Source organism: Lindgomyces ingoldianus (assembly GCF_010093535.1).
Source record: "Lindgomyces ingoldianus strain ATCC 200398 unplaced genomic scaffold BDR25scaffold_44, whole genome shotgun sequence".
In the NCBI taxonomy this organism is placed as follows: Eukaryota; Fungi; Ascomycota; class Dothideomycetes; order Pleosporales; family Lindgomycetaceae; genus Lindgomyces; species Lindgomyces ingoldianus.
The window spans coordinates 399,045-418,598 of record NW_022985205.1 but is presented as its reverse complement, the minus strand read 5'-3'; the positions used below and the strand labels follow the sequence as shown (position 1 = coordinate 418,598).

The 19,554-nt window shown below is 49.9% G+C and overlaps 5 protein-coding genes across 5 annotated transcripts; 3 read left to right on the top strand and 2 right to left on the bottom strand.

Annotated features, from left to right (window-relative positions):
• Positions 1 to 147: 147 nt before the first annotated feature.
• On the top strand, positions 148 to 1,963 carry BDR25DRAFT_296597 (uncharacterized protein; the record flags this gene model as incomplete). Its single annotated transcript, XM_033688939.1, has 4 exons — positions 148 to 548; positions 702 to 981; positions 1,099 to 1,373; positions 1,603 to 1,963. Coding segments are annotated over 4 exons (1,317 nt in total), but the record flags the coding sequence as incomplete, so codon positions are not given.
• A 3,836-nt stretch (positions 1,964 to 5,799) lies between these two features.
• Positions 5,800 to 7,738, bottom strand: BDR25DRAFT_241949 (UPF0061-domain-containing protein; the record flags this gene model as incomplete). Its single annotated transcript, XM_033685769.1, has 2 exons — positions 5,800 to 6,000; positions 6,071 to 7,738. 2 exons carry the CDS (start codon positions 7,736 to 7,738, stop codon positions 5,800 to 5,802), a joined length of 1,869 nt encoding a protein of 622 aa, XP_033541473.1.
• Positions 7,739 to 8,201: 463 nt separating this feature from the next.
• On the top strand, positions 8,202 to 9,807 carry BDR25DRAFT_296593 (uncharacterized protein; the record flags this gene model as incomplete). Its single annotated transcript, XM_033688938.1, has 3 exons — positions 8,202 to 8,235; positions 8,293 to 8,393; positions 8,467 to 9,807. 3 exons carry the CDS (start codon positions 8,202 to 8,204, stop codon positions 9,805 to 9,807), a joined length of 1,476 nt encoding a protein of 491 aa, XP_033541472.1.
• Positions 9,808 to 11,877: 2,070 nt separating this feature from the next.
• On the bottom strand, positions 11,878 to 13,244 carry BDR25DRAFT_271648 (cytidine deaminase-like protein; the record flags this gene model as incomplete). The annotated part of the gene is made up of 2 exons (XM_033687267.1): positions 13,018 to 13,244; positions 11,878 to 12,967 (listed from the first exon to the last, which is right to left on the bottom strand). Coding segments are annotated over exons 1-2 (1,287 nt in total), but the record flags the coding sequence as incomplete, so codon positions are not given.
• Positions 13,245 to 13,596: 352 nt separating this feature from the next.
• Positions 13,597 to 15,688, top strand: BDR25DRAFT_296584 (MFS general substrate transporter). The gene is made up of 6 exons (XM_033688937.1): positions 13,597 to 13,806; positions 13,855 to 13,954; positions 14,002 to 14,285; positions 14,332 to 14,660; positions 14,712 to 14,805; positions 14,852 to 15,688. Exons 1-6 carry the CDS (start codon positions 13,637 to 13,639, stop codon positions 15,612 to 15,614), a joined length of 1,740 nt encoding a protein of 579 aa, XP_033541470.1. The 5' UTR covers positions 13,597 to 13,636; the 3' UTR covers positions 15,615 to 15,688.
• Positions 15,689 to 19,554: the final 3,866 nt, after the last annotated feature.

Sequence of the window (19,554 nt, the reverse complement as noted above, 5' to 3'; positions counted from 1 at the left end):
CCCGCGTTTCGTCCTGGTGTACGCCTGTGACCTAGCCCCCAAACGCTTTACCCTTTCTGGAGCCAACTACAAGCTTCCCCACTCCGGCCCTCAGCCTTATGACATCTAAGTTCAGTTCCAAGAACCTCAAGCCGTCGTCTGATACCAATGGTGACCCTGATATCGGAAGCGCATGCGAAATGCTGGATCGCATTCGAGGACCTTGTTAGTGCCTTGAATCACCCAGTCCGCGATTTCAGGGCTCAGCTCCCGCCGAAAGAGATACATGACGAATTCGATAAATACAAAATCTGGGCGGGCAATACCGGTGCTGCCCACTCTGGAAAGCGGTTTGAGATTTCCCTTGACTATCGGCTTCGAGAGGCATCTTTCTTCAAGAATCAGGTGCTCGGTCTCTTGAAAACCTTGGAGGAGAAAGTCAGGAGTACTGCTAGCCTCGTTCGCAATGAGAGAAAACCATTCGAAGAGGAAGATAACGAGGAGGATGAGGATGATGCTAAAGCATCGGCTTCGGATGCTACTGAAGAGGACGATGAAGAATCGGAAGAGTCGCCGTGGGAAATTTCCTCGAACTCTGACCGCAGCGATGTGCTGGTGGAGAAACAAGTTTCAAGTAGCAACACTCAACCCACCGTTGCTATCGGCTTGCACTCACACTCCAGCATCGATATACCATCAAACCCAATTTTAACGCTTGGGAGAACCCCAAAGTCAGAAATCCCTCGGCTACTTGAATCTATCAAGTTTACTATCGCCTCGCTATATCGAATTCCCATCCGAAAGCCAGCTCCTCTCGATCGCCTTAAGCATAAGACGTCGCTAGATTCGTCATCATATCAGCATTTTGATGTTCTCTACGTTGTGGACAAGTTCAAGGATCTAAACCCAGATCTAGCCACTCGACTAGGGAAGGCTATCACCCGCCGACGCCAGGTTCTACGCTACCGAGAGGATCACAAAAGTAGTCTTGATACTTCTCGGGTACAACCCCGTGTAACATCGACTGCATTCCCCAGTGATAAACCTTTGGGACGTCCGAGCGAAGCTCGTTCAACTGTTGGTAGTCAGGCAACATTGAGTCACGCCCCTCTTAGTCAGGTAGCAAGTAGTCGTTTTACTCTACGCTCAAAAGCTACTACTCTAATACCTGGCGACACATCGCTCATAGTCTCCGACACTGTGCTTGATTCGACTGCGCTATACCCGCCTAGTGTTGCAGAGTCAAAATCATCCATGGCATCCAGCTTTGCCGGAAATGACTTAGCTGTAGAAGTCCCTCCCAGGCCGAAGGGAGAGGATGGATACGAGTTGGACTTGTTCGAGTGTCCGTACTGCTTGATCACGAAAAATATTACGACGGATCGTCAGTGGAAGTAAGTTAAATACTCATTCACTTCACAGCGTGAAATCGCCAACATTGTAGCATGAGAGGGATAATGCAAGCAGAAATTTCTACTCTGTTGAAATCTTGCCCGATTTCAGCAAGTGGGTTAAAAAAACGTCCCCACTCTAGCCATATTCCCTTTTATGTAATAATACGCTGTAATTACCGCTGTCATGATTACATAAAAGATGCGGTACAGAACTGATCTTATCTCTTAGGAAGCACGTCCTTGAGGACCTCCAACCGTATATTTGTACATACGAAGATTGTGACCTGTATGACCACTTTTTCGAGAACAGAGATGCATGGTTCAAGCATGAAGCACAGCATCACCGGGCAAAATGGTTCTGCAATACTGACCATCACCCTGAATACGACATGGAGACCGATTTCATCAAACACATGGAGCTCGACCACAATACTACGTTCGATCACCAGCAATTTGCCCTTATCCGGGACATGTTTCGTCAACCATCACGAAGTATCGAAGGGACTTGCAATCTTTGCAGACGACATTCGAAGAGAATCAAAAGTCACGTCTCCCGGCATCTACAACAAATGGCACTGTTTGCGCTTCCAAGAGTGAATGAGACAGCTGGCAGTGGAAGGGCTGAAAGGTGGAGCCAGTCTTCAGCAAAGGAGAAAAGAAAAAGCGAATCAAAAGGAACTGATAGTCAAGGTAGCAGGCAGTCTTCTAGAAGCAGCTCGACAAACGAGAATGGCTTTGAAGAAGAAGTAGAAACGTTAGATCTGCCAGATATAGACGACGAGTTCGAGGGAGCGGAAATTCCGGAAACCGACCAAACGAGCTGGGATGATGTTACCGACAAGTTCTCGAAAGCCAGAGATAAAGAATTTCGGCCCTTACATGTTCTCGTCTGTGGAGATCGTCCTGCGTTACGAACGGTCACATATCACCTACTCGAAAAGTTACGCTGCAGAGTCACAACGGCCTATGATGGCAAAGAAGCTTCCGGCTTCTTGCATGGCATTAAGTTCGACGTCATTATGATTGATATCGACCAGACTGCACTCGATGATGATGAGATCCTCAACAGGGCACTACGCACAGTTAGAACCAGCCCAAATGCTAACGCAAACACTCCCATTACTGGCATTACCAAATACAGGAAGGAAAAGAAAGAGGAGGATTACTTGGATATTTTCGATGAAACGATCCAGAGGCCCGTTAGTGTGAATAAGCTAGAGGCAATTCTGGGGAGACTCTGTTACTGGAAGCCCCCTGGAGAGGACGTTTCAGAACCGTTAGACTTAGGTCAAACGGATGCTGCACTTCATCCCTCGCACAAACTCCCAGACAACCTGCCGGATCTGGCTAGTGGATCTCGCGACTTCGAGGTCCCCTTCCAACCTACGGACGTTCAGACCAGACAGTGGTATGCTGACCATGTCGAAACGAAGTTTCCCAAGGCACCAGCTTGGCTTGTTGACCGTCTTGTCAATCACATTATCTCGCTTAGACAAGGGATGAAGTTAGTGCTTGATAATGTACAAGCAGCCGCTGCCCGAGTGATCCAGCGGTACTATCGCGGGTACAGAGTGCGGCGGCGACTGGAAGGCATGGGACTAGATACTGCCACAAGATGGGGCCGCCCGCTCCATACCCACTCCACTGACAGGGGGGAGGATGCTACGGCTGCAGATGCAAAGATTTTCCAGGAACTCATGAAAACCAGGTTTTCATTTTCCAACAAAGATTTCCAGGTTTGGCCCTTTTTAGGAACACCCGAAATAAGTCACTCTAAACATTCTGTTCGATCATGCCCATACTGCGGAAAGCACTTCGCTCTGGTTTTCTCTGGGCAGGTTCCTCCTTTCAGTAAACAAAGCTGGTGGTATGTTAGCAACACAATCCTTAACATGAAAGGGATGGGATAGTACTAACCGAGTTAGGCGACACGTGCTCCAAGACGTCCGGCCTTTCATATGTCTATATGAAGGTTGCCAACAGGTAGACACGCGATTTGGCGTACATCGTGACTTGGTAGATCACATGAAGAACTGCTCGGGTGGCAATTTGGACGTACTTAATGAATGTCAATTATGCGGTGAGACTCATACCCTTGACAACCTAATGTCAGACATTGGGCTCCATCTTGTGCAACTATCCGCATTCGCCCTTCCTGTCGCTTTGCGAGCGGATAGCCAGCAACCAGGCAATGGCGAGTCCGCATCAAATCATGATGCACTGGTCCATGGATCTTCAAAACCATTCTGGGAATTCGGAAAAACCATTACATTCGAGGACGAGGGCCGTAGCGTCTCTGGGGATGATGGCGAAGATGAGACTGAAGCTAAAGATTACGATGAACTTCCGACGACTAACCCCTCAGACGTAAAGGAGGACCAGGCTAGATTGCCTTCCAGTGCCGTCTCTCAGACGCCGCAGACGGACCAAACTGGGGATCCTACTATGCGATTCACCCCGTCTTCGCCGGGACGTGATGGTATGTTGAGTACATCTAAGAATTCTCAGTCGGCCCCTGGATCGAGAGCAAATACGATTGACTTTTCGACAATTCAAGCTCCAGAATCAATTGCGCTTGTTAGTCGCTCGAGATCAAATGACATTGCATCTAAGCCACAAGCTGGAACCCGCTCACCCACCGAGGAAGAGGAATCTGAGCCAAAAAAAGCTGGCAGCCTAAGTCCAACAAGTAACCAAGGAGACCCTGCACAATTTGTAGCTACATCACTGGAGGAGAATCAGCTGGTTCCTAGGGGACCTTCTCAGGACTCCAAGGCCGACAGGGCTCACACACCGAGTTCACCTGGTGATTCACAGTTTCGCATTACCGCCGGCGGACTTCCAGGTCATAAAGAGTCCGCCATCAACGACTCCAGTCTACGACACGGAGCAATGTCTCTCCTAGAAAAGCGGAAAGAGATTGTCGAGATATTGAGGGAGCTAGTTGATGGGTAAGAGGTTCTATGGACTTAGAATTCGCAACTAATACTAAGCTTAAAACAGTACCAACCGGGAAGATTGCAAACGTTATATCTCATATATCGAAGCCGCCGAACCTTGCGAGAAGTGGGATATTTTCCGCGAGAGACTATTGCTTGCGAGTGCATTAAAGGTACCTAAAGAGCTGGTGGGAGAGTTTGCCGCAGAGTTTCAGGTATGTGGTTTCATTAAACTTAACGGGAAGCCGTTCTCACAGGCAGTAGAAGAAAGCAAGCAATCTGATTAGCGAAGCAAGAAGACATTGCCCAGACAAGGTAAGCGAGCCTACTATGCACACACTTTCCATACCTCCCGATACTGACTATCGAATTAGCCCTTGGCACAAATCGGCGAAGGTGCTCTCTGTAGCGGAATCCCATGGGGACTAATCAGAGGTCGTGAGTGGCGAGAAGGAAACTGGTGGTATGAACTTCGATACACCAACGAGCGAGGCTTAAGACGCTACATGTGGGTACACGAACGAGCGATGTTTTTTATCGGACCCTTCCGCTGCCACAATCGCGACTGTGTGGTTGCTCGTCGTGGATTTCCAACCAGAGAAGAGCGCGATTCTCATGAAGAATCATCGTCTCACCAAGCTCCGCCCTTTACCGGGGTTGAAGATTTGCAGGGAGAGGAACCAGCTTGGCATATCTGGTGTCATTTTGGCTGTGGGAAACCATTTGAGACTTGGGAGGAACGCGATGCTCATGAAGACAGTAAGGAGTGTAAACAACTTCCTCCTTGGGAAATGATACCGCCGCCATCCGCTAGCGAAGAAATATATTACTGATACAGAAGGGTTGGTCGAAAGAGGAGGCGAGGAGGACCTATCGTAGGACACTATCCGTGTGGCCGAGGTTTAAGATTCGAAAATGACGAGACACCACTTGATGAGAGTGCGATCCTTCCCCCAAAAATCACAATCACAGAACACAAGCCTATTTAACGTATGGGAAAATCAACCAACAGAAGACCTCTCGGTGTTAGCGAGAAACAACCAAGAGGCACTCTCTGGAGGATTTTTGAGTCTGTTTTTTTGGATATTAAGAAGCGCTGTTCGAACCCTGGGCTGGAGTCGTAAGGCATGTCAGTTGGCATATTCCAAGGTTACCCCATGATTTCGATGTCAGCGTAGGGCAGGATATTCGGAATAGACTGCCTACCTTCGATAAATGGATTTACTCGCTGAATGAGGCGACATTCACGTTTCTCTCAGTTAGATAGAATAGCTAGCCTGGCGGGGGTGGTATGACTTGCTATCATGACCTCATTAACGAGGGCCCATGCTCGATTAGTGAGAAGGATAGTGTTCCACTCCTACACTATGCTACATTTATTCCGCAACAGTGTCGACTAGATTCGCCTTTTGGTTCTAGGACTACTCGTTTCCCTGTAGCCAGCCTATGTATACATACACATCTCCCTCTATTCATGTGCTGTACCGCTACGAGCTGCACGAACACTGCAGCATCCCCTTATACTTCGGTACATCGCCACAGAACCTCTCTTCCTCTGCTTCATCCCAGCCCCAATGCTCCTCAAACGGGTTCAGGTTGAGCCTCATGATATGATCTAGAATCTCCCGCTCCTCTTTCTTTTCAACGCGTTCAATCAGCTCGTCTAATATCCAGGACCGAGGGACAAACTACGAAAATATCTGTTAGCATCGGTCCGTCTTCCAATGCGAGCACTTAATTCAGGATTATGAAGCTTACTTTTGGATTCACCTTCTCCATCTCTATCTTCCTTTCCCCATCCCTCCCCTCCCCCCAATCCTCCCTAACTCTCGCCGCCCATTTCTCAAGCCACTTCGCAATCCTCTCTCTCCTCTCACTCTCCTGCCGTGGCGCTTCATCACGCTTGAAAAACCGACCTGCAACATCCCTCCTTCCTTGGTCCGTCTCCAATTCCGCAAGACTGACATATCCAAGTCTCCTAAACGCATGATGGAAATCCAACTCGTACGCCTCCAACCAGTCCAAGAATTCCGAGAACAATTCCTCGAAATCTGAAGTTTTAAAATTTTTGAGTCCGAGACGGGAAGTCATGAGACGTCTGTATTCAGCCATGAACACGGCTTTGTATTCTTCGCCTGCGCGCTCGATGATGGACTCAGCGCGTTTGACGAGCTCATCGGCATCTTCTTGCTTGACGCCCTGTGAGGCGAATACGGGGTCGTCGACTTTAGATCCCGCGCCCATGAGTTCGCCGACCGCTTCGCCGAAACGAACCAGGTTCCACCAGATTATGGTGGGTTGGTTGCGGTACGAGTAGCGGAGCATGTGGTCGTCGTGGTTGGGTGTGTAGGAGGGGTCGAAAGAATCCAGGAAGGCGAAGGGGCCGAAGTCGATAGACAGGCCCAGGATAGAGGTGTTGTCTGTATTAAGCACACCGTTCATGAAGCCGTAGGCTTGCCACGCTGCTGTTGTAGTAGCGTTGCGGCGGATTACGGCGCGATAGAGACGCGTGTAACGGTTTTCTTCTTCCACACCTGAGCCTTCAGTAGTTTCTTTAGGGATGCCGGGGCTGACTGAGGTAGAAGTAGTGTTTGCGTCTCCGGGGGGGAGTTTGGAGGGGAGGGTTTCCCATCCTCCGTAGATGTGTTCGGCCGTGTAGTCGGCCAGTTGTCGGATTAATGCGCGATCGCTTCTCATTCTTAGGAGATCGAAGGTCCCAAGCCGGACCCAACTCTGCGCAAATCGGGTTACGATGGCGCCTGGTTCCACCCTTTCTCGCATGACCTTCGACCTCCGCGCTAGCGTCAACGCTAGGGCTCTTGTAGTCGGAATACCAATTGCGTTCAAATACTCGCTGACGACAAATTCCCGAATACTACTCCTCAGCACCGCCTTCCCATCGGCAAACCTGGAGTACGGTGTCCGGCCCGCTCCTTTTAACTGGACCTCATACCTGGTCCCAGAATCCGGATTCGTAGTCTCGAATAGCGATATAGCCCGTCCGTCACCCAACTGGCCTGCCCATTGCCCAAACTGATATCCACCATAGCATTGTGCCCATGGGTATATACCTTCTTTAGTCCCTTCGTCCCACGTCAAAATCTTATTCCCGGCAAATACATGCTTGAACTCTTCTGTATCTGCCTCTTCTGGCTTTAAGCCTAGGTCTCGTAATGCGCGACGACTGACGCATAGCAATTCGGGAGAGTGGGTTATCTCGGGTCGGACATACGTGTATAATGCGCTTTTAACGAGGCGTGGGCCGAGTGTTTCTCGAGGAGCGGCGTGAGAGTCTGCGGGAGTGGCGAAGACGGCATCTGCTGGGAGGTTGGAAGTGAAGATATTGGATTTGGGGAGGGAGGAGAGGGTATGTGAGGAGTGAGTGCTTCCGTTTGTGATGGAGCCATTTGTGGAGAGGTGTGCCATCATTTGAGAGAGGGGCATTGATGTTGGGGACGTCAATTTAGATAGGTATTTGTGTCTTGGAGAGAATGCTCGTCCGAGCATGAGCAAGGCAGAAGGGAGAAAGGAGCGACAGAGGCCAGGAGGGAGATAAAACGCAAGATTGGGTAGAGGGGCAAACGTGCTTCAGGTGTATGTCGCAGCTGTGAACGTCTGTCGTCATGCCTCGGTCAAAACATGACGTCTTATCGATAACGAAATTTCATGACATGACTCGCGTCAGGAAATCCCCAAAATCAACACCATCCCCGTGGCTACCATCTCACTAACACTACAACACGTGTCGAAACTTAATGGACTGCAATACTGTTGACCCCTTTTCGGGATTCCAGTGGTCTGACTGCATAATCACCACATACGGCTCGTGCGATATACCGGTAAAGGCACTAACCGGATATCTGCGCTGTGCTCAGGACTGAACGCAACCATGGACGGACGAGAGATACCTGGCTTCTACTTTGGTGAATCTGTTACTACCCTACTGATTGAAATGCTGTCTTGCTAATCTAATTGTAAAGATGAGGACAAGAAAAAGTACTTCAGAATCACCACTGGCCATACTGGGACAACCACGGTCTACACTGCAGACAAGTTAAAGAGCAAGGAAAAACATAAATGTGTACGCCTTTCCAGCACACCTACAAATTTTCCCGCCGTATGTCTCCATTGACCTAGTCTTCATTTCATTATAGAGGGCTACTGCAAAAGCCGACAAACAGAAGCAAGCACAGAAGGAAACGATTCGGTCTCACAACACGTTCCTCCCATATCTTGCCCGCTCTTGCCTCGCACGGGAAATTGGTGCCCGGCCTCAGAGGTCTTACTATGCGCAACATGCTTGGTCCGCGGCTGTTGCGTCTGGGTTTCAACCTGTCGTCCTTGCGCCTGAATCACTGCCTCGATATTGGGATATCGACCCGGTTACCAACTGTCTATATGTGGCTTGCGAGGACGGGAGCGTCAGGCATGCCCGCTTGATGACAGCTGCGCAGAGAAGGAACCAGCCCCAGCACAAGCGAGCTCCTTCCATACAGTACGAAAACTTCAAACTTGCACAGATGCTGTCTAGATTAACCTCTCAGATCTCTTCCCTTAATTACGTGCCAACATCCGGTACCTTGGTAGTCACAACTCTAGGCGGAGATCGCCCTCCCATTGTCCATTTATCAGACCCTGGACGCGACAGCCCCGGAGTCGCAGAGCAGTTCACCCCCCGCAACATCAGCACAATCTGGACGTCCGCCCCCCGCCCATCCTTCTCCATCTCCGATAACTCTGTCCCGGAAAATGCACTCGAATACGTCGCCGCAGGTGCCTCTCAATCCCTAATGCTCTTCACTCGGCGCTCACTCGGAACTTGGACTCCCTCAACACCCCTCAAACTCTCCACCGACATCCAAGCACTCACCTGGCTCTCTCCAAATGTCCTCGCCCTCGGTTGCCGTGATACCGCAATCCACATCTATGACTTGCGCTCCCGCGGCTCGTCCCACATCCTCACGCACACGTCACCAATCAGCTGTCTCCGCCCCGCAGACGACTTCACGCGTCTCGTGTGTTCCGGTCTCAACGATACGCTCATGCTGTACGATATGAGGATGCCGGCAGCCTTGTGCAAAACCACGCGCACATCATTTCCACCACCTAACGGTAGACAAGTGAACATCAAGCGTAAGCGCAAACGCCCCATAGCCCTCGACCCCCTGCGCACAAACCCGCACACGCCCTCTCAGCCTGTACTCCAATTCCCATACGCTAACGTCGACGACCCTGAACTCGGTTTCGATGTTCATGCACGACTTGGGCTAGTCGCTGGAGTCGATGAGGATGGTAGGATGATTATTTGGAGCCTGCGGACAGGGGAGGAATTGCGGGTGTTTGAGCGGGACGCAGCTGGGAGCGGGCATAATCGGAAGCCGTCGTTTGAGCGCGCACGGTGTGTAAGATTTGTTGAAGAGGAAGGGGGTGGGAGGGATCAGGAAGTTAGTGTTTGGAGTGTGTGGAAAGGTGGTTTGACTAGTTTTAGGTGGTGAGGCGGGAGATGCTTTGCAGTGCTGAAGTCTGTGGAAATGGGTGCTTATTGAACCGGAGCAGTCGCGAGTTGTAGGGAAATAGGATGATCGTTTCCGGAGTTTACCTACAGGGCATCTGAGCGGATGTGGCAATAGTCTGGGGATGGGAATGGCTGCATAACTTGGTGTTCTAAATCTGCATACTCTGTGTCAACTTCTCCTCAGCCCCTGTACGCAATACATCCATTCTCACCACGTTATCACGGTCAACCCCCCAACCCCTTCCCATATCTAACCCCGCTCCACCCTATTCCACATCTAGCCATCAACACCCCCAACAATATACTCCCCAACCTCAATCCCGACTCCTCTCCCAAGCCCCCTAACCCACTCCCACCCAAAATTCACCCTCCACCTCGCCCCCGGCTCCAACACATCTCCTGCTCCCTGACCCACGCCTCCCACTCTCACCAACAACCGCATACTCGTTAAAGTCGCGATTTGGGTCGCCAAATCCGCAACCTGAGCCACCTCCCCCTCTAACAAGGACCGGAAAATCGCGAGTAGGCGGTCGAGAGAAAAGGGAGAGGGGGTTAGGAGGTGGCGGGGGATACGGCGGTGCTTTGATTTTGAGGGTTTGAGGGAGGTGTTAGTATGGGCGCGTCGTTTGTTTTTGCGTTTGTCAGTGTGTTTCATGAAATATGTTGTATCGGTTCGTGAGGGATTGTAGGACGCGAGGTAGGCGGAGATTAGCAGGTGTTTCGTGTAATAGGGTAGCTCGTGCTGTGTTCCTGCCAATTTCCTTTGCTTTGTTAGAGGTAGAGTAGAGCTAGGCGTTGGGGGTATGCCTCTTCCTCCAGCTCCTCCACCTATTTTTTCTGTATCTTCTGATGCGCAGGAGATTATGCGGTCTAAAACCGCATCCTCAATCTGAAAAAGATGCCGTCGATTCACCATCAGCCGACTAAAATCCCTCGTGCCAAACTGGCCTTCAACAACCGGTCTCACGAATTCTCGCCATAGTCTCCCAGCCGTGTTTCGGAAGCTAACGAGATCCCGTCCCGTGTGTTTGGAGAACGAGTCCCAGACGGCGCCGAGGAAGCGGTTCCAGAGCCAGGTGTCGTCTTCGGCGGCAAGGTCGGGGGTATAGTCTGGGAACTGGTCTGGGGAAGGGGCTGTGAGGAAAATCTTGGACGGGCGGAGGGAGAGAATGGTGAGGAGGGAGGAGCGGGGATAGGCCGGGAAGTGGAGGTGTGGGATGCCTGGGCGGTGGAGGACGGTGCTGAGTGGGAGGGTTGAGACTAGTAGAATAGCTAAGTTCGGGATCTAGGAAGTAATTAGCAAGGGTGTTTGACGATTGGTAAGGGGAAGGGTGCATGTACAAGTTCTCCAAATCGCGCGAGAGCGGGGAGTAGAGTGGGTGGTGCTTCGCGCTGCTTGTCTATTCCATCGAACACGAGGACGAACTTTCCTCGTCCTTCTAGCATTCGCTGCAAGTGGATTGCTAGCGCGTTTATATTCTCCGTCCTGAGGTACTGTCTTCGATCTATATTCTCACTGTAGTGGACGGCTAGCGCATCGAGGCAGCCAGACACGGTGCGTTCGAGGAGATGTCGCCCAGTAATGCATTCGCGCGAATGGACAATGGCGTGTGCAAGACGGGATTCGGAGAGGTAGCTTTTGATGATGGAAGTCTTTCCGGTTGCAGTGAGGCCGTGTGCGACGAGAAGGGGTGGGGATGGAAAGTCTTGCTAGAAGATGTTAACAACCGGCTTTTAAAGGGAGAGACCGCGAATTACAGAGTACAAAGCAGAAAGCTGGCGAATCTGCAGCTCCCTGCACGGGAATTCCTTATTTAGTTGGTCTAGAAGCTCGTCGGGCAGCATTGTGGTTGCGTGAGGGAATTGCTGGAGGCTTGGAGGTGGTTGACACTAGAGATCGACACAACACGCCAGGCAGCGCGACCGCACGTGACATATTTTCAAATTCCAGAAATGCTCACGCCAGGCTCAGGCAATATACGCCGAAGTGAGATATGAACGCGACGTACCTAAGAAACTTCGTGATAATCGTTACAGTCTATGTCTATGCTTGTAGGGTATCTTCAATATGTGAATCCGAGTCTGTCGCATCTGCGTTTTCCCACTCCCATGCCAAAAACTTCCAATTAAGCTCCGAGGGGCGCCAGAATATACCATGTCCAAGACCAGCCCCATTCGTTCCTCCTTTAATGTTCTCATCACCTGCAGGCTTGGCGCCATCAGCAGTCATTCCTCCTGTTAGTGGCATCCTTCGCCTGAAAACGCATCTTCTGAAACGTGAATGCAGAATCGCCATGGAACACATAACGCATGGCTCGTGAGTAGTATATATATCCAGATCGAGACAAAGATATCCACTAGGCGGGGCATTGTTCAGGTAGTAGAATTGATCCTCTAAGTCGGTGATTGGTAAGTTGCAAAACATGGGTGAATCGCAGACGGAGTCTGAGTCGATCCCTGCAGCTCTTAGCCTTTTTTTGGCAACCATAGCAATTGCCCGTTGCACGGCGTGAGCCATGACATTTCCCGGTCCGTCTTTTGACATCGGTTTGCCAGTTGGAGATCGCCAGCGACAGTCTCCTGCCACCGTGATGATTTCTTGGGTCGTGTCGGTCTTGCTCACAATCACACAACCAATTCGCTCACCCAAGTCCATATTATTAATTTGACGGGCGGCGGCTTCTGCCAGTGCCAGCCAAGTCCCTGCAAACTTCTCAATGTCTGCCGTATTCCTTGAGACGATGCTTGGATGAGGCCCGTATGGATTCGAGTTCTTGTAGGAAATTGGCCAATAGCCTAGGCTCCAGAGTGCAGCTTGCTCATGCGAGGTAGGTGCGAAAGTCGGAACAGGAATCGTAAAAATCCTAGGCGGCATACCGGCCTTAACAAAGGGATGATTCCGCGCTAAAGCATCTTCGAGATCGGACTGCTGAATACAAGCAGCGGGGCAGATCAAAATGAATCGCACCTTTCCCTTCAGATGCTTTTGGAGCATGACGTCGTCATCATCGAGGGTTTCTGGGGTTTGAGCAGGGGAGACTATTGTCTGCAAGTGTTCAGGAAGAAACTCAAAGCCGGCGACGCGGCGAAGGTGTTGAAAGTCCGCAGTCTTCAAGTCCGGCAAAGTGTTCTTAATTACGCTGAATGAGGTTAGAGAGAGGCCAGTGGTGAATTGACCATGGAAGTTTACTTCAGAACAGCCCCAGCCGTCTTCTCAGGCACTCCAACAATGTATGCGTCAAAAGTTTCGAGGGCGGCTCGAACCTCATCTTTTGTCTTCAGCGGCAGGAGCCGGCCGAGTTGGGGAACAACGCCAAGCCGCTCAGCGCTGCTCGAGGCAGTCTGAGCTGAGCTTGTATTCATGACATGATCAGGCCGCTGGATCATGAAGAAAAGTCGAGTCAGGATAAAAGGTTTGGGAAAGGGTCGCGGTGTTTAGTGCAAACAGAGCAAACAGACCTCACTCGGCAGTTAGAGCCTTGCAGCTTCCCGACGCTTGGCCCAGAAGGAGCAAAGCACGCAAGCTCGTCCCACCTCTCCGCACACTACGACCATCGTCGTCTCACAAATCACAGTCAAATCATGGAGCCCCACGGCTTCACCCCGGAAATCTTCTCCCAAGAGAGTGGATCCTCTCTGCACGGTCTGGACGATGGCCTTGTCCCTCGTGTTCATCTGCCGAACCACGTCTTTCATCCGGGTGTGTGATCAGCCTGATATAAATATTCTCCTTCGCCATGTAGACTTGGAGAGACTTCTAATTATCGAGTTTTGTCTCCTTGCCGTTTCATTTCATTGCGTTGCTCGTCATGGACGCGAAGAACGACGAGGTTCATCAGGTTGAGGCCGTCAATCATTCAGGCCACTCTCATTCTCATGATGCCCACATTGTTCCCATAGAACAGGAAGCAACTGAAAATGCCAGGCATATCAATCTGTCGTGGAGATCGTGGCTCGTCGTCTTCATCACATGCTTCGCGTAAGATTGTTACTCACCTATCGCGATTCCCTCATTGACGTCTGCTAGCATTATGGCTCAAGTTTATGTCGTCGTGGCCGCAGGAAGCTTGATTGCTTTCATCATTCGCGACCTTGGAGAGCCTGCTATAGCCGGATGGATCATCCAGGTGAGATCCCTTCCATACAGCATGAAGTTCATGACCAACCCGTCAAGGGCCCTCTCCTCATGCAAAGCGTTCTCTCGCCGCTTGTGGGTCGGCTCTCCGATGTGCTGGACCGAAAGTATCTTGCGAGTATCCCGCCTCTCATCGCCTTTGTGGGCGCCGTGGTGTGTGCAAAGGCAACCTCAATGAACATGCTCATTGGAGGTGGTATCTTGATTGGAATCACTTTGGCCACGATTTCAATTGTCCAGGCCATTCCATCAGAGATTCTACCGCTAAAGTACCGCGCACTGGCAAATGGTTTTGCATTCTTGGGGGGAGCTGTGGGTGGTCTGTAAGCAATTCGCCGCCCCTTCAACATCTCGTACTGATTGATACAGCGTCGGCGGTGTGGGTGCAGGAGGTGTAACGAACGCAAATCAAGGCGGCTGGAGAGACATATTCTGGATGCAGGCCGCGTTCCATGCCGCTACATCTGTCGGGCTTCTAGCGTTCTATTGGCCCCAGAAGCGGTCAGACTACCCAAAGATGAAGTTCTCGGAGTATGTGTGGGCTTGTGATCCGATTGGTTCATTCCTATTCATCTGCTCCGCGACTCTCATGCTTCTTGGCCTCAATTGGGCTGGGGGAGACTATCCGTGGTCTGACCCTCATGTTGCTGCTCCACTCGGAATCGGGCTTGGGCTTCTTGTCGTATTCTGTCTTTATGGTGAGACTTCCCAATAGCCAACCCTAGCGGAAGACGAGCTAACGAGAGCAGAATGGAAGGGCAGAGATGATGGCATCGTAGCTCACGTCTTCTTCCGAAATGGTCAGAATTTCATTCTCTCTGTATTCGCATTTGCAGTTGAAGGGCAAGTACTTCTCCAGTGTTGAGGAAACCCCGCTCATAATGTATAGCTGGATCTTCTACTCTGCCGTGAACTCCGTCACCCCCCAAATCGTTCTCAATCTCGGCTTCGAAAACAACGCGTGGGACATATCCATCCGCCAACTAAGCTACGTCCTCCCCTCCCTCGTCTTCTCCATCCCAATCACCCTCTACGCCACGAAATACAAGGATATGAAAACTCCCCTCATCGCGACTTTTACCATCTTCCTCGTCGTCACTATCTCTTACGCATGCATCAAACCCACATGGAACAAAGCGCAAATCGGACTCAATGTTCTTTCTGGCATCGGCCAATCGGGGCCATTGACGTTACTAGTCGCTTGCGTGCAATTTACCGCTCCCCACGCCTTCCTTTCCACAGCTACGGGCCTCGCGTTTTCTGCCCGCGCGATCGGAGGGGCGTTTGGTTCAGCTGTCATATCCGCAATTGTGAATGGGCGAATTAATTCGCACTACGCGAATGACGTGTCCTCTGCTGCAATCGCCGCAGGGCTTCCAGAATCCTCTGTGCCTAATCTATTGGCGTCTCTTGCGGAAGGTGGCGTAGAGACGGTGCCGGGCGCTACGCCTGAGATCATGGCTGCGGTGATGAATGCGAGCCATTGGTCGTATGCGAGGGCTTACCGGTTGGGTTGGGCGAGCGTGATTCCGTTTGTGGTGCTGGCGTTGGTCGCGGTGGCGTGTTTGAGGGGTGTGAAAGAGTTGATGACGGAGAAGGTGGAAGCGACGGTTGAGCATGTTCCTGAGGACGAGGAGAAGGTTCAAGCGTAGGGTGGGGTTGGAGTGTTTGTCGTAGGGTGCTTACGGGGGAACGATGACTGGAGGTTGGGTAAGGGGCAGGTGGCAGAGGCTTATGGAAGTCAAGTATATATGACTACCCTTTCTTCCACTTTTCCTTGCTCTCTACATCTTCTACTGCATCACCCTGGCACAAATATTTTAGAAATTGGAACATGTGCGAACCATCCTACCCCCTCCCCATTCTTGTCGGATCCAGAGTTCAGCGGCCAACATCCCTGGAATCCCTTCCCCCCTCCATCCTTCAGCAACATGGGGAGCCCGAAAACAATAAGACTCGGTTCTAAAATATCTGGAAATTTTGTTACCACAACTCATAACGCGTTATGCACTCTCGGTTGTTCGAAAAGAATTAAAAACAGGAACCAGACAGCGACATGTGCTGTATGGATCTCTGCATTTCCTGGAACAAATCTGGGAAGCTTGCAAGAATGTTACGAATTTCTATAATCACCTCTTCTTTGCTACGATGGGCGGGGCTCCCTCTCTGGAAATCGTTGAAAATGTGTTCTTCCGGATGTATGCCTGGATCTGATTGGAGCCCAGTCTTCCGGTCCTTGAGGATTTCAAATTTCACACCAATTCGAACAATGGCTCTCGCCGAGCTAAATAGCGTTCACTGTCAACCTATGATCTTGGGCCTGTGTCTTGCATCCTCCTTCTTAGCCCGAGATGAAGGTAAGAACGTTAGCGTTTAGGAGTCGCCTCCTAAATGGGCCCAAAACAATCTATGTGGGTCTTGCTCTAGATTTACGGACCCCATTAAGTGGCTAAAATCCGTTGGAATCCCCAATTATGGGGATCCGGTGGTGGACCTAAAAATACCTCTCAGAACCTACATGCAGTTTAGTCCAGACCTAGAAACTCTTCGATTTTCAGGCGTCTAAAGCTGCCTCGTGAGCTTCTATGATTGATACTTTGTTGATTCTTGGAGTTATATGGTTGGAATTACTTGGCCACATGACTAGGCCTTGGGAGTTTGGCAAACTTTTCACACTGGGAACCATGACATGGAATACCACCTCTGAAGCATAAACGATGAAGGGAAATTTCGAAACCGAGAACACGGATGAGAATGAGGCAGCCGTTGCTACGTTCTTATATCTAAATGGTTAGATATTGGGGTAAGGTCCGAAACTCTTGGACTCCTGGACAGGGCTTCCAACCGTACGTACTACGACTCAGAAAAGTGAATAGCTACGGTCACGTGAGCCGTACAAACGTAAGAGGATTGTCAATCGTAACGTACGACTGAGAGAGGTCCCCTTACAGTCCGTAATACGTCTCAGAAAGTCGATTTTTCCTAGTAATATAGGACCTGATTAGACATCTATGGGCAAGCGTTGGGAGGGCGTTTGAGGGGGCGTTTTTGAGTAACAATTGGTGAAAACTCTGTTGTGTGCTACAAGCAAGAACGCGTTAGAGAGGGGGGCTAGGGTATTAGATCTTATGCAAACAGTTAACTTTTTGCCCTTAATATTGTCCTTAAGTTATAATTTGCTATTCTCTCTTACTAGCAATTGCTTATATAAAAGGCATTAGAAAACCTTAGAGTTGCAGCAATATTATAACTCTTATTAGGAGGACTTTGCTATAGCTAAGGATAACAGCCCCTTGTTCGCAGATCCTCTCACATGGTGGACAAAAGCAGGACGTTTCTCCTACCCCACGCTCTTTAAAATCGCCCTTGATTTCCTCTCTATCCCGTGTACGTCCTATGACTGCGAGTAGGAGAAGGACTTGCCACCTTAACAGGAACCGCCTCTCTATTGCAGAAGAACTGGCTCTGCTAGAGGGCAATTTACTAAGCTCTCAGCTCTCTCAGATCATATTTGTTCCAGCGTTACGTCGTAACTTCTGCCAAGTCGTTAAGCCGTACAAGGATTCTCAATCGTTACGGTTGAGACTCGTAAGTGGTCCTCATGTCAATCGTATAGTAGAAACGTACTAAGAAAGTCAGACGTAACGTGCCGGATTTGGTCGAGTCGAATCGTATTACGTACGGTTGGAAGCGCTGCTCCTGGATGCGATATAAGGGCTTTTAACAGGACGGATGTACGTCCAAACAGGTGCATTAAGGGTATGACTCGACCGGGATTTCTTCGTCTATTTCTCGTCTCTAGCTGCTGGATATGGGCCAAGATACACTCCATAGATTCCAGAATCACCTAGCTCTTGACATTATGGGTATATGCTGCCAGATGATAAAGCGATCCCTGCAACCTGCATGTCCCTCGGTTGGTTTGTAAGTCCCTAAACAAACTTTTACGCCGGGATTAACCATCCAAGCCGTTACATACCATGTTGATGACCGTTTGCTCCCTAAACTCCATTTCTCTATAATTCGCCAAAAACAACGGTAAGAAAGTGTGTTATGGCGCACTCCGTTGCCGAATCCACGACGCTCCATTCTACAAAAGTTACTATTGAAAAATCTGTAATTCATAGTCCAACTAACCCCTTTCCGTATTGTTTGGAACACTCCAATACAACTATATTGTCCCAATTTCAGTAGAAACCACCGTCTCTCTCGAGTCCTCCAGCACTTTGTGTGAGCTTTTAAGCACGGAGAAGTTCAATACTTTTCATCAACGACAAGCTTCAAAAGTGATGCTTTTCATAACCATATAAAGGTAAAAACCCACTAGATCCTGCGCCATGGAAGGACAAGTCTAATTTCTCTGCGCACTACGCGAGGATCCTAGGCATCGGATAATTTCGTAATGATCCCGCTACTTGGAAATCTTCGCCGAGGAGGAAAACAGGAACTGTAAACTGCACATGCGATATGCAATTCATAAAGTCCCCTTTTTCCTCCGATTTTTTTGCAGGCGCTGACTTCTGCTGTAAAATTGAGCTTTGCTTGATTTTGATATGTCTTCGGAAAATGAGAATGTGTTTTTAAAGCAGAAGTGGTCCTCTTTCTTTCTACTGGAGCGTGACAGAGATCTGACTTTTTGGGGTAAATTTGGTAAAATAGCGTGAAGGTTGTTGATATGCTTTGGAATAACCTAAAAATGTGAAAAATGGTGAAGAAGCTTCCACCTGCAGGCGCTCCCCAGAAGGCGGCGATTCTAGTATCCGCGAAGCTGAGAGAGGGTCTGGACATCGAAGCATTTCGGTTGGCCGATAATATCAAAATAGGGGAAAGGTCCCTGAATCAAACTTTGTGTCTACTATTTTCTTCGCCGCATCTTGGTCTTGAAGATCACCGCAAGAGTTGCAAGATAAGGAGGCATCGGGATTTGATTGCCTCTTCTTGCCGCCCCTTTCCGTCTAACTCACGGGTATTCGCAAAGCTTTAATATGTAACTGTAGAGCGCTGCCTAGTCGTTCGACTAAAGGGCCAAGCGATTTCCCTGATAAGGTGAAAAAAAAAAAAGAAGAAAAAAGTAGAGCGTGCCTCTAAAAGCTTAATATGAAAGATACCCCGCCAGCTCTGAGCCTCATGTGGGTCTCTGAGCGCCTTTCAACACTTTTCGCAATCAAGCATGTCTGAAGTGAAAAGCGCGAGTGGTATATCATCAGCGAAAATCCATGCTCTCATGCCAACATCAATCAAGCAAGAAGAACTCTTGACGATTGGGATGCTGGATTTACTATTAACAGCTCGGAGTCACAAGGCTCGGCTCAGGATATGGACTCTCAGGGCCTGAACAGGAATGCGGTGGACGAGTTCCAGAGGGAGATCTGGAAAGGCCATTGGAAATTGTGGCTCCGTGAGTATGAAGATGTGAAGTGCGTATGTGAGAAGAAGGTGCAGAGAGGCTACCAAGGCGATGGCACTAACTGTATCTAGTCTAACTAGAAACGTGACTAACCAATTCACTAAGGATCTCAGAACTAGAAGGCAAATCCCAGTGCTCAGATCCCTAAGTCAGGCATTACGAAACAAGGTTGTACAAGAGAAGCA

Coding starts and splice junctions, on each gene's coding strand:
- BDR25DRAFT_296584 (XM_033688937.1), top strand. CDS start 13,637: ATGGACGCGAAGAACGACGAGGTTCATCAGGTTGAGGCCGTCAATCAT. Junction 13,955..14,001: donor TAGCCGGATGGATCATCCAG/GTGAGATCCCTT, acceptor CAACCCGTCAAG/GGCCCTCTCCTCATGCAAAG. Junction 14,661..14,711: donor TGTCGTATTCTGTCTTTATG/GTGAGACTTCCC, acceptor TAACGAGAGCAG/AATGGAAGGGCAGAGATGAT.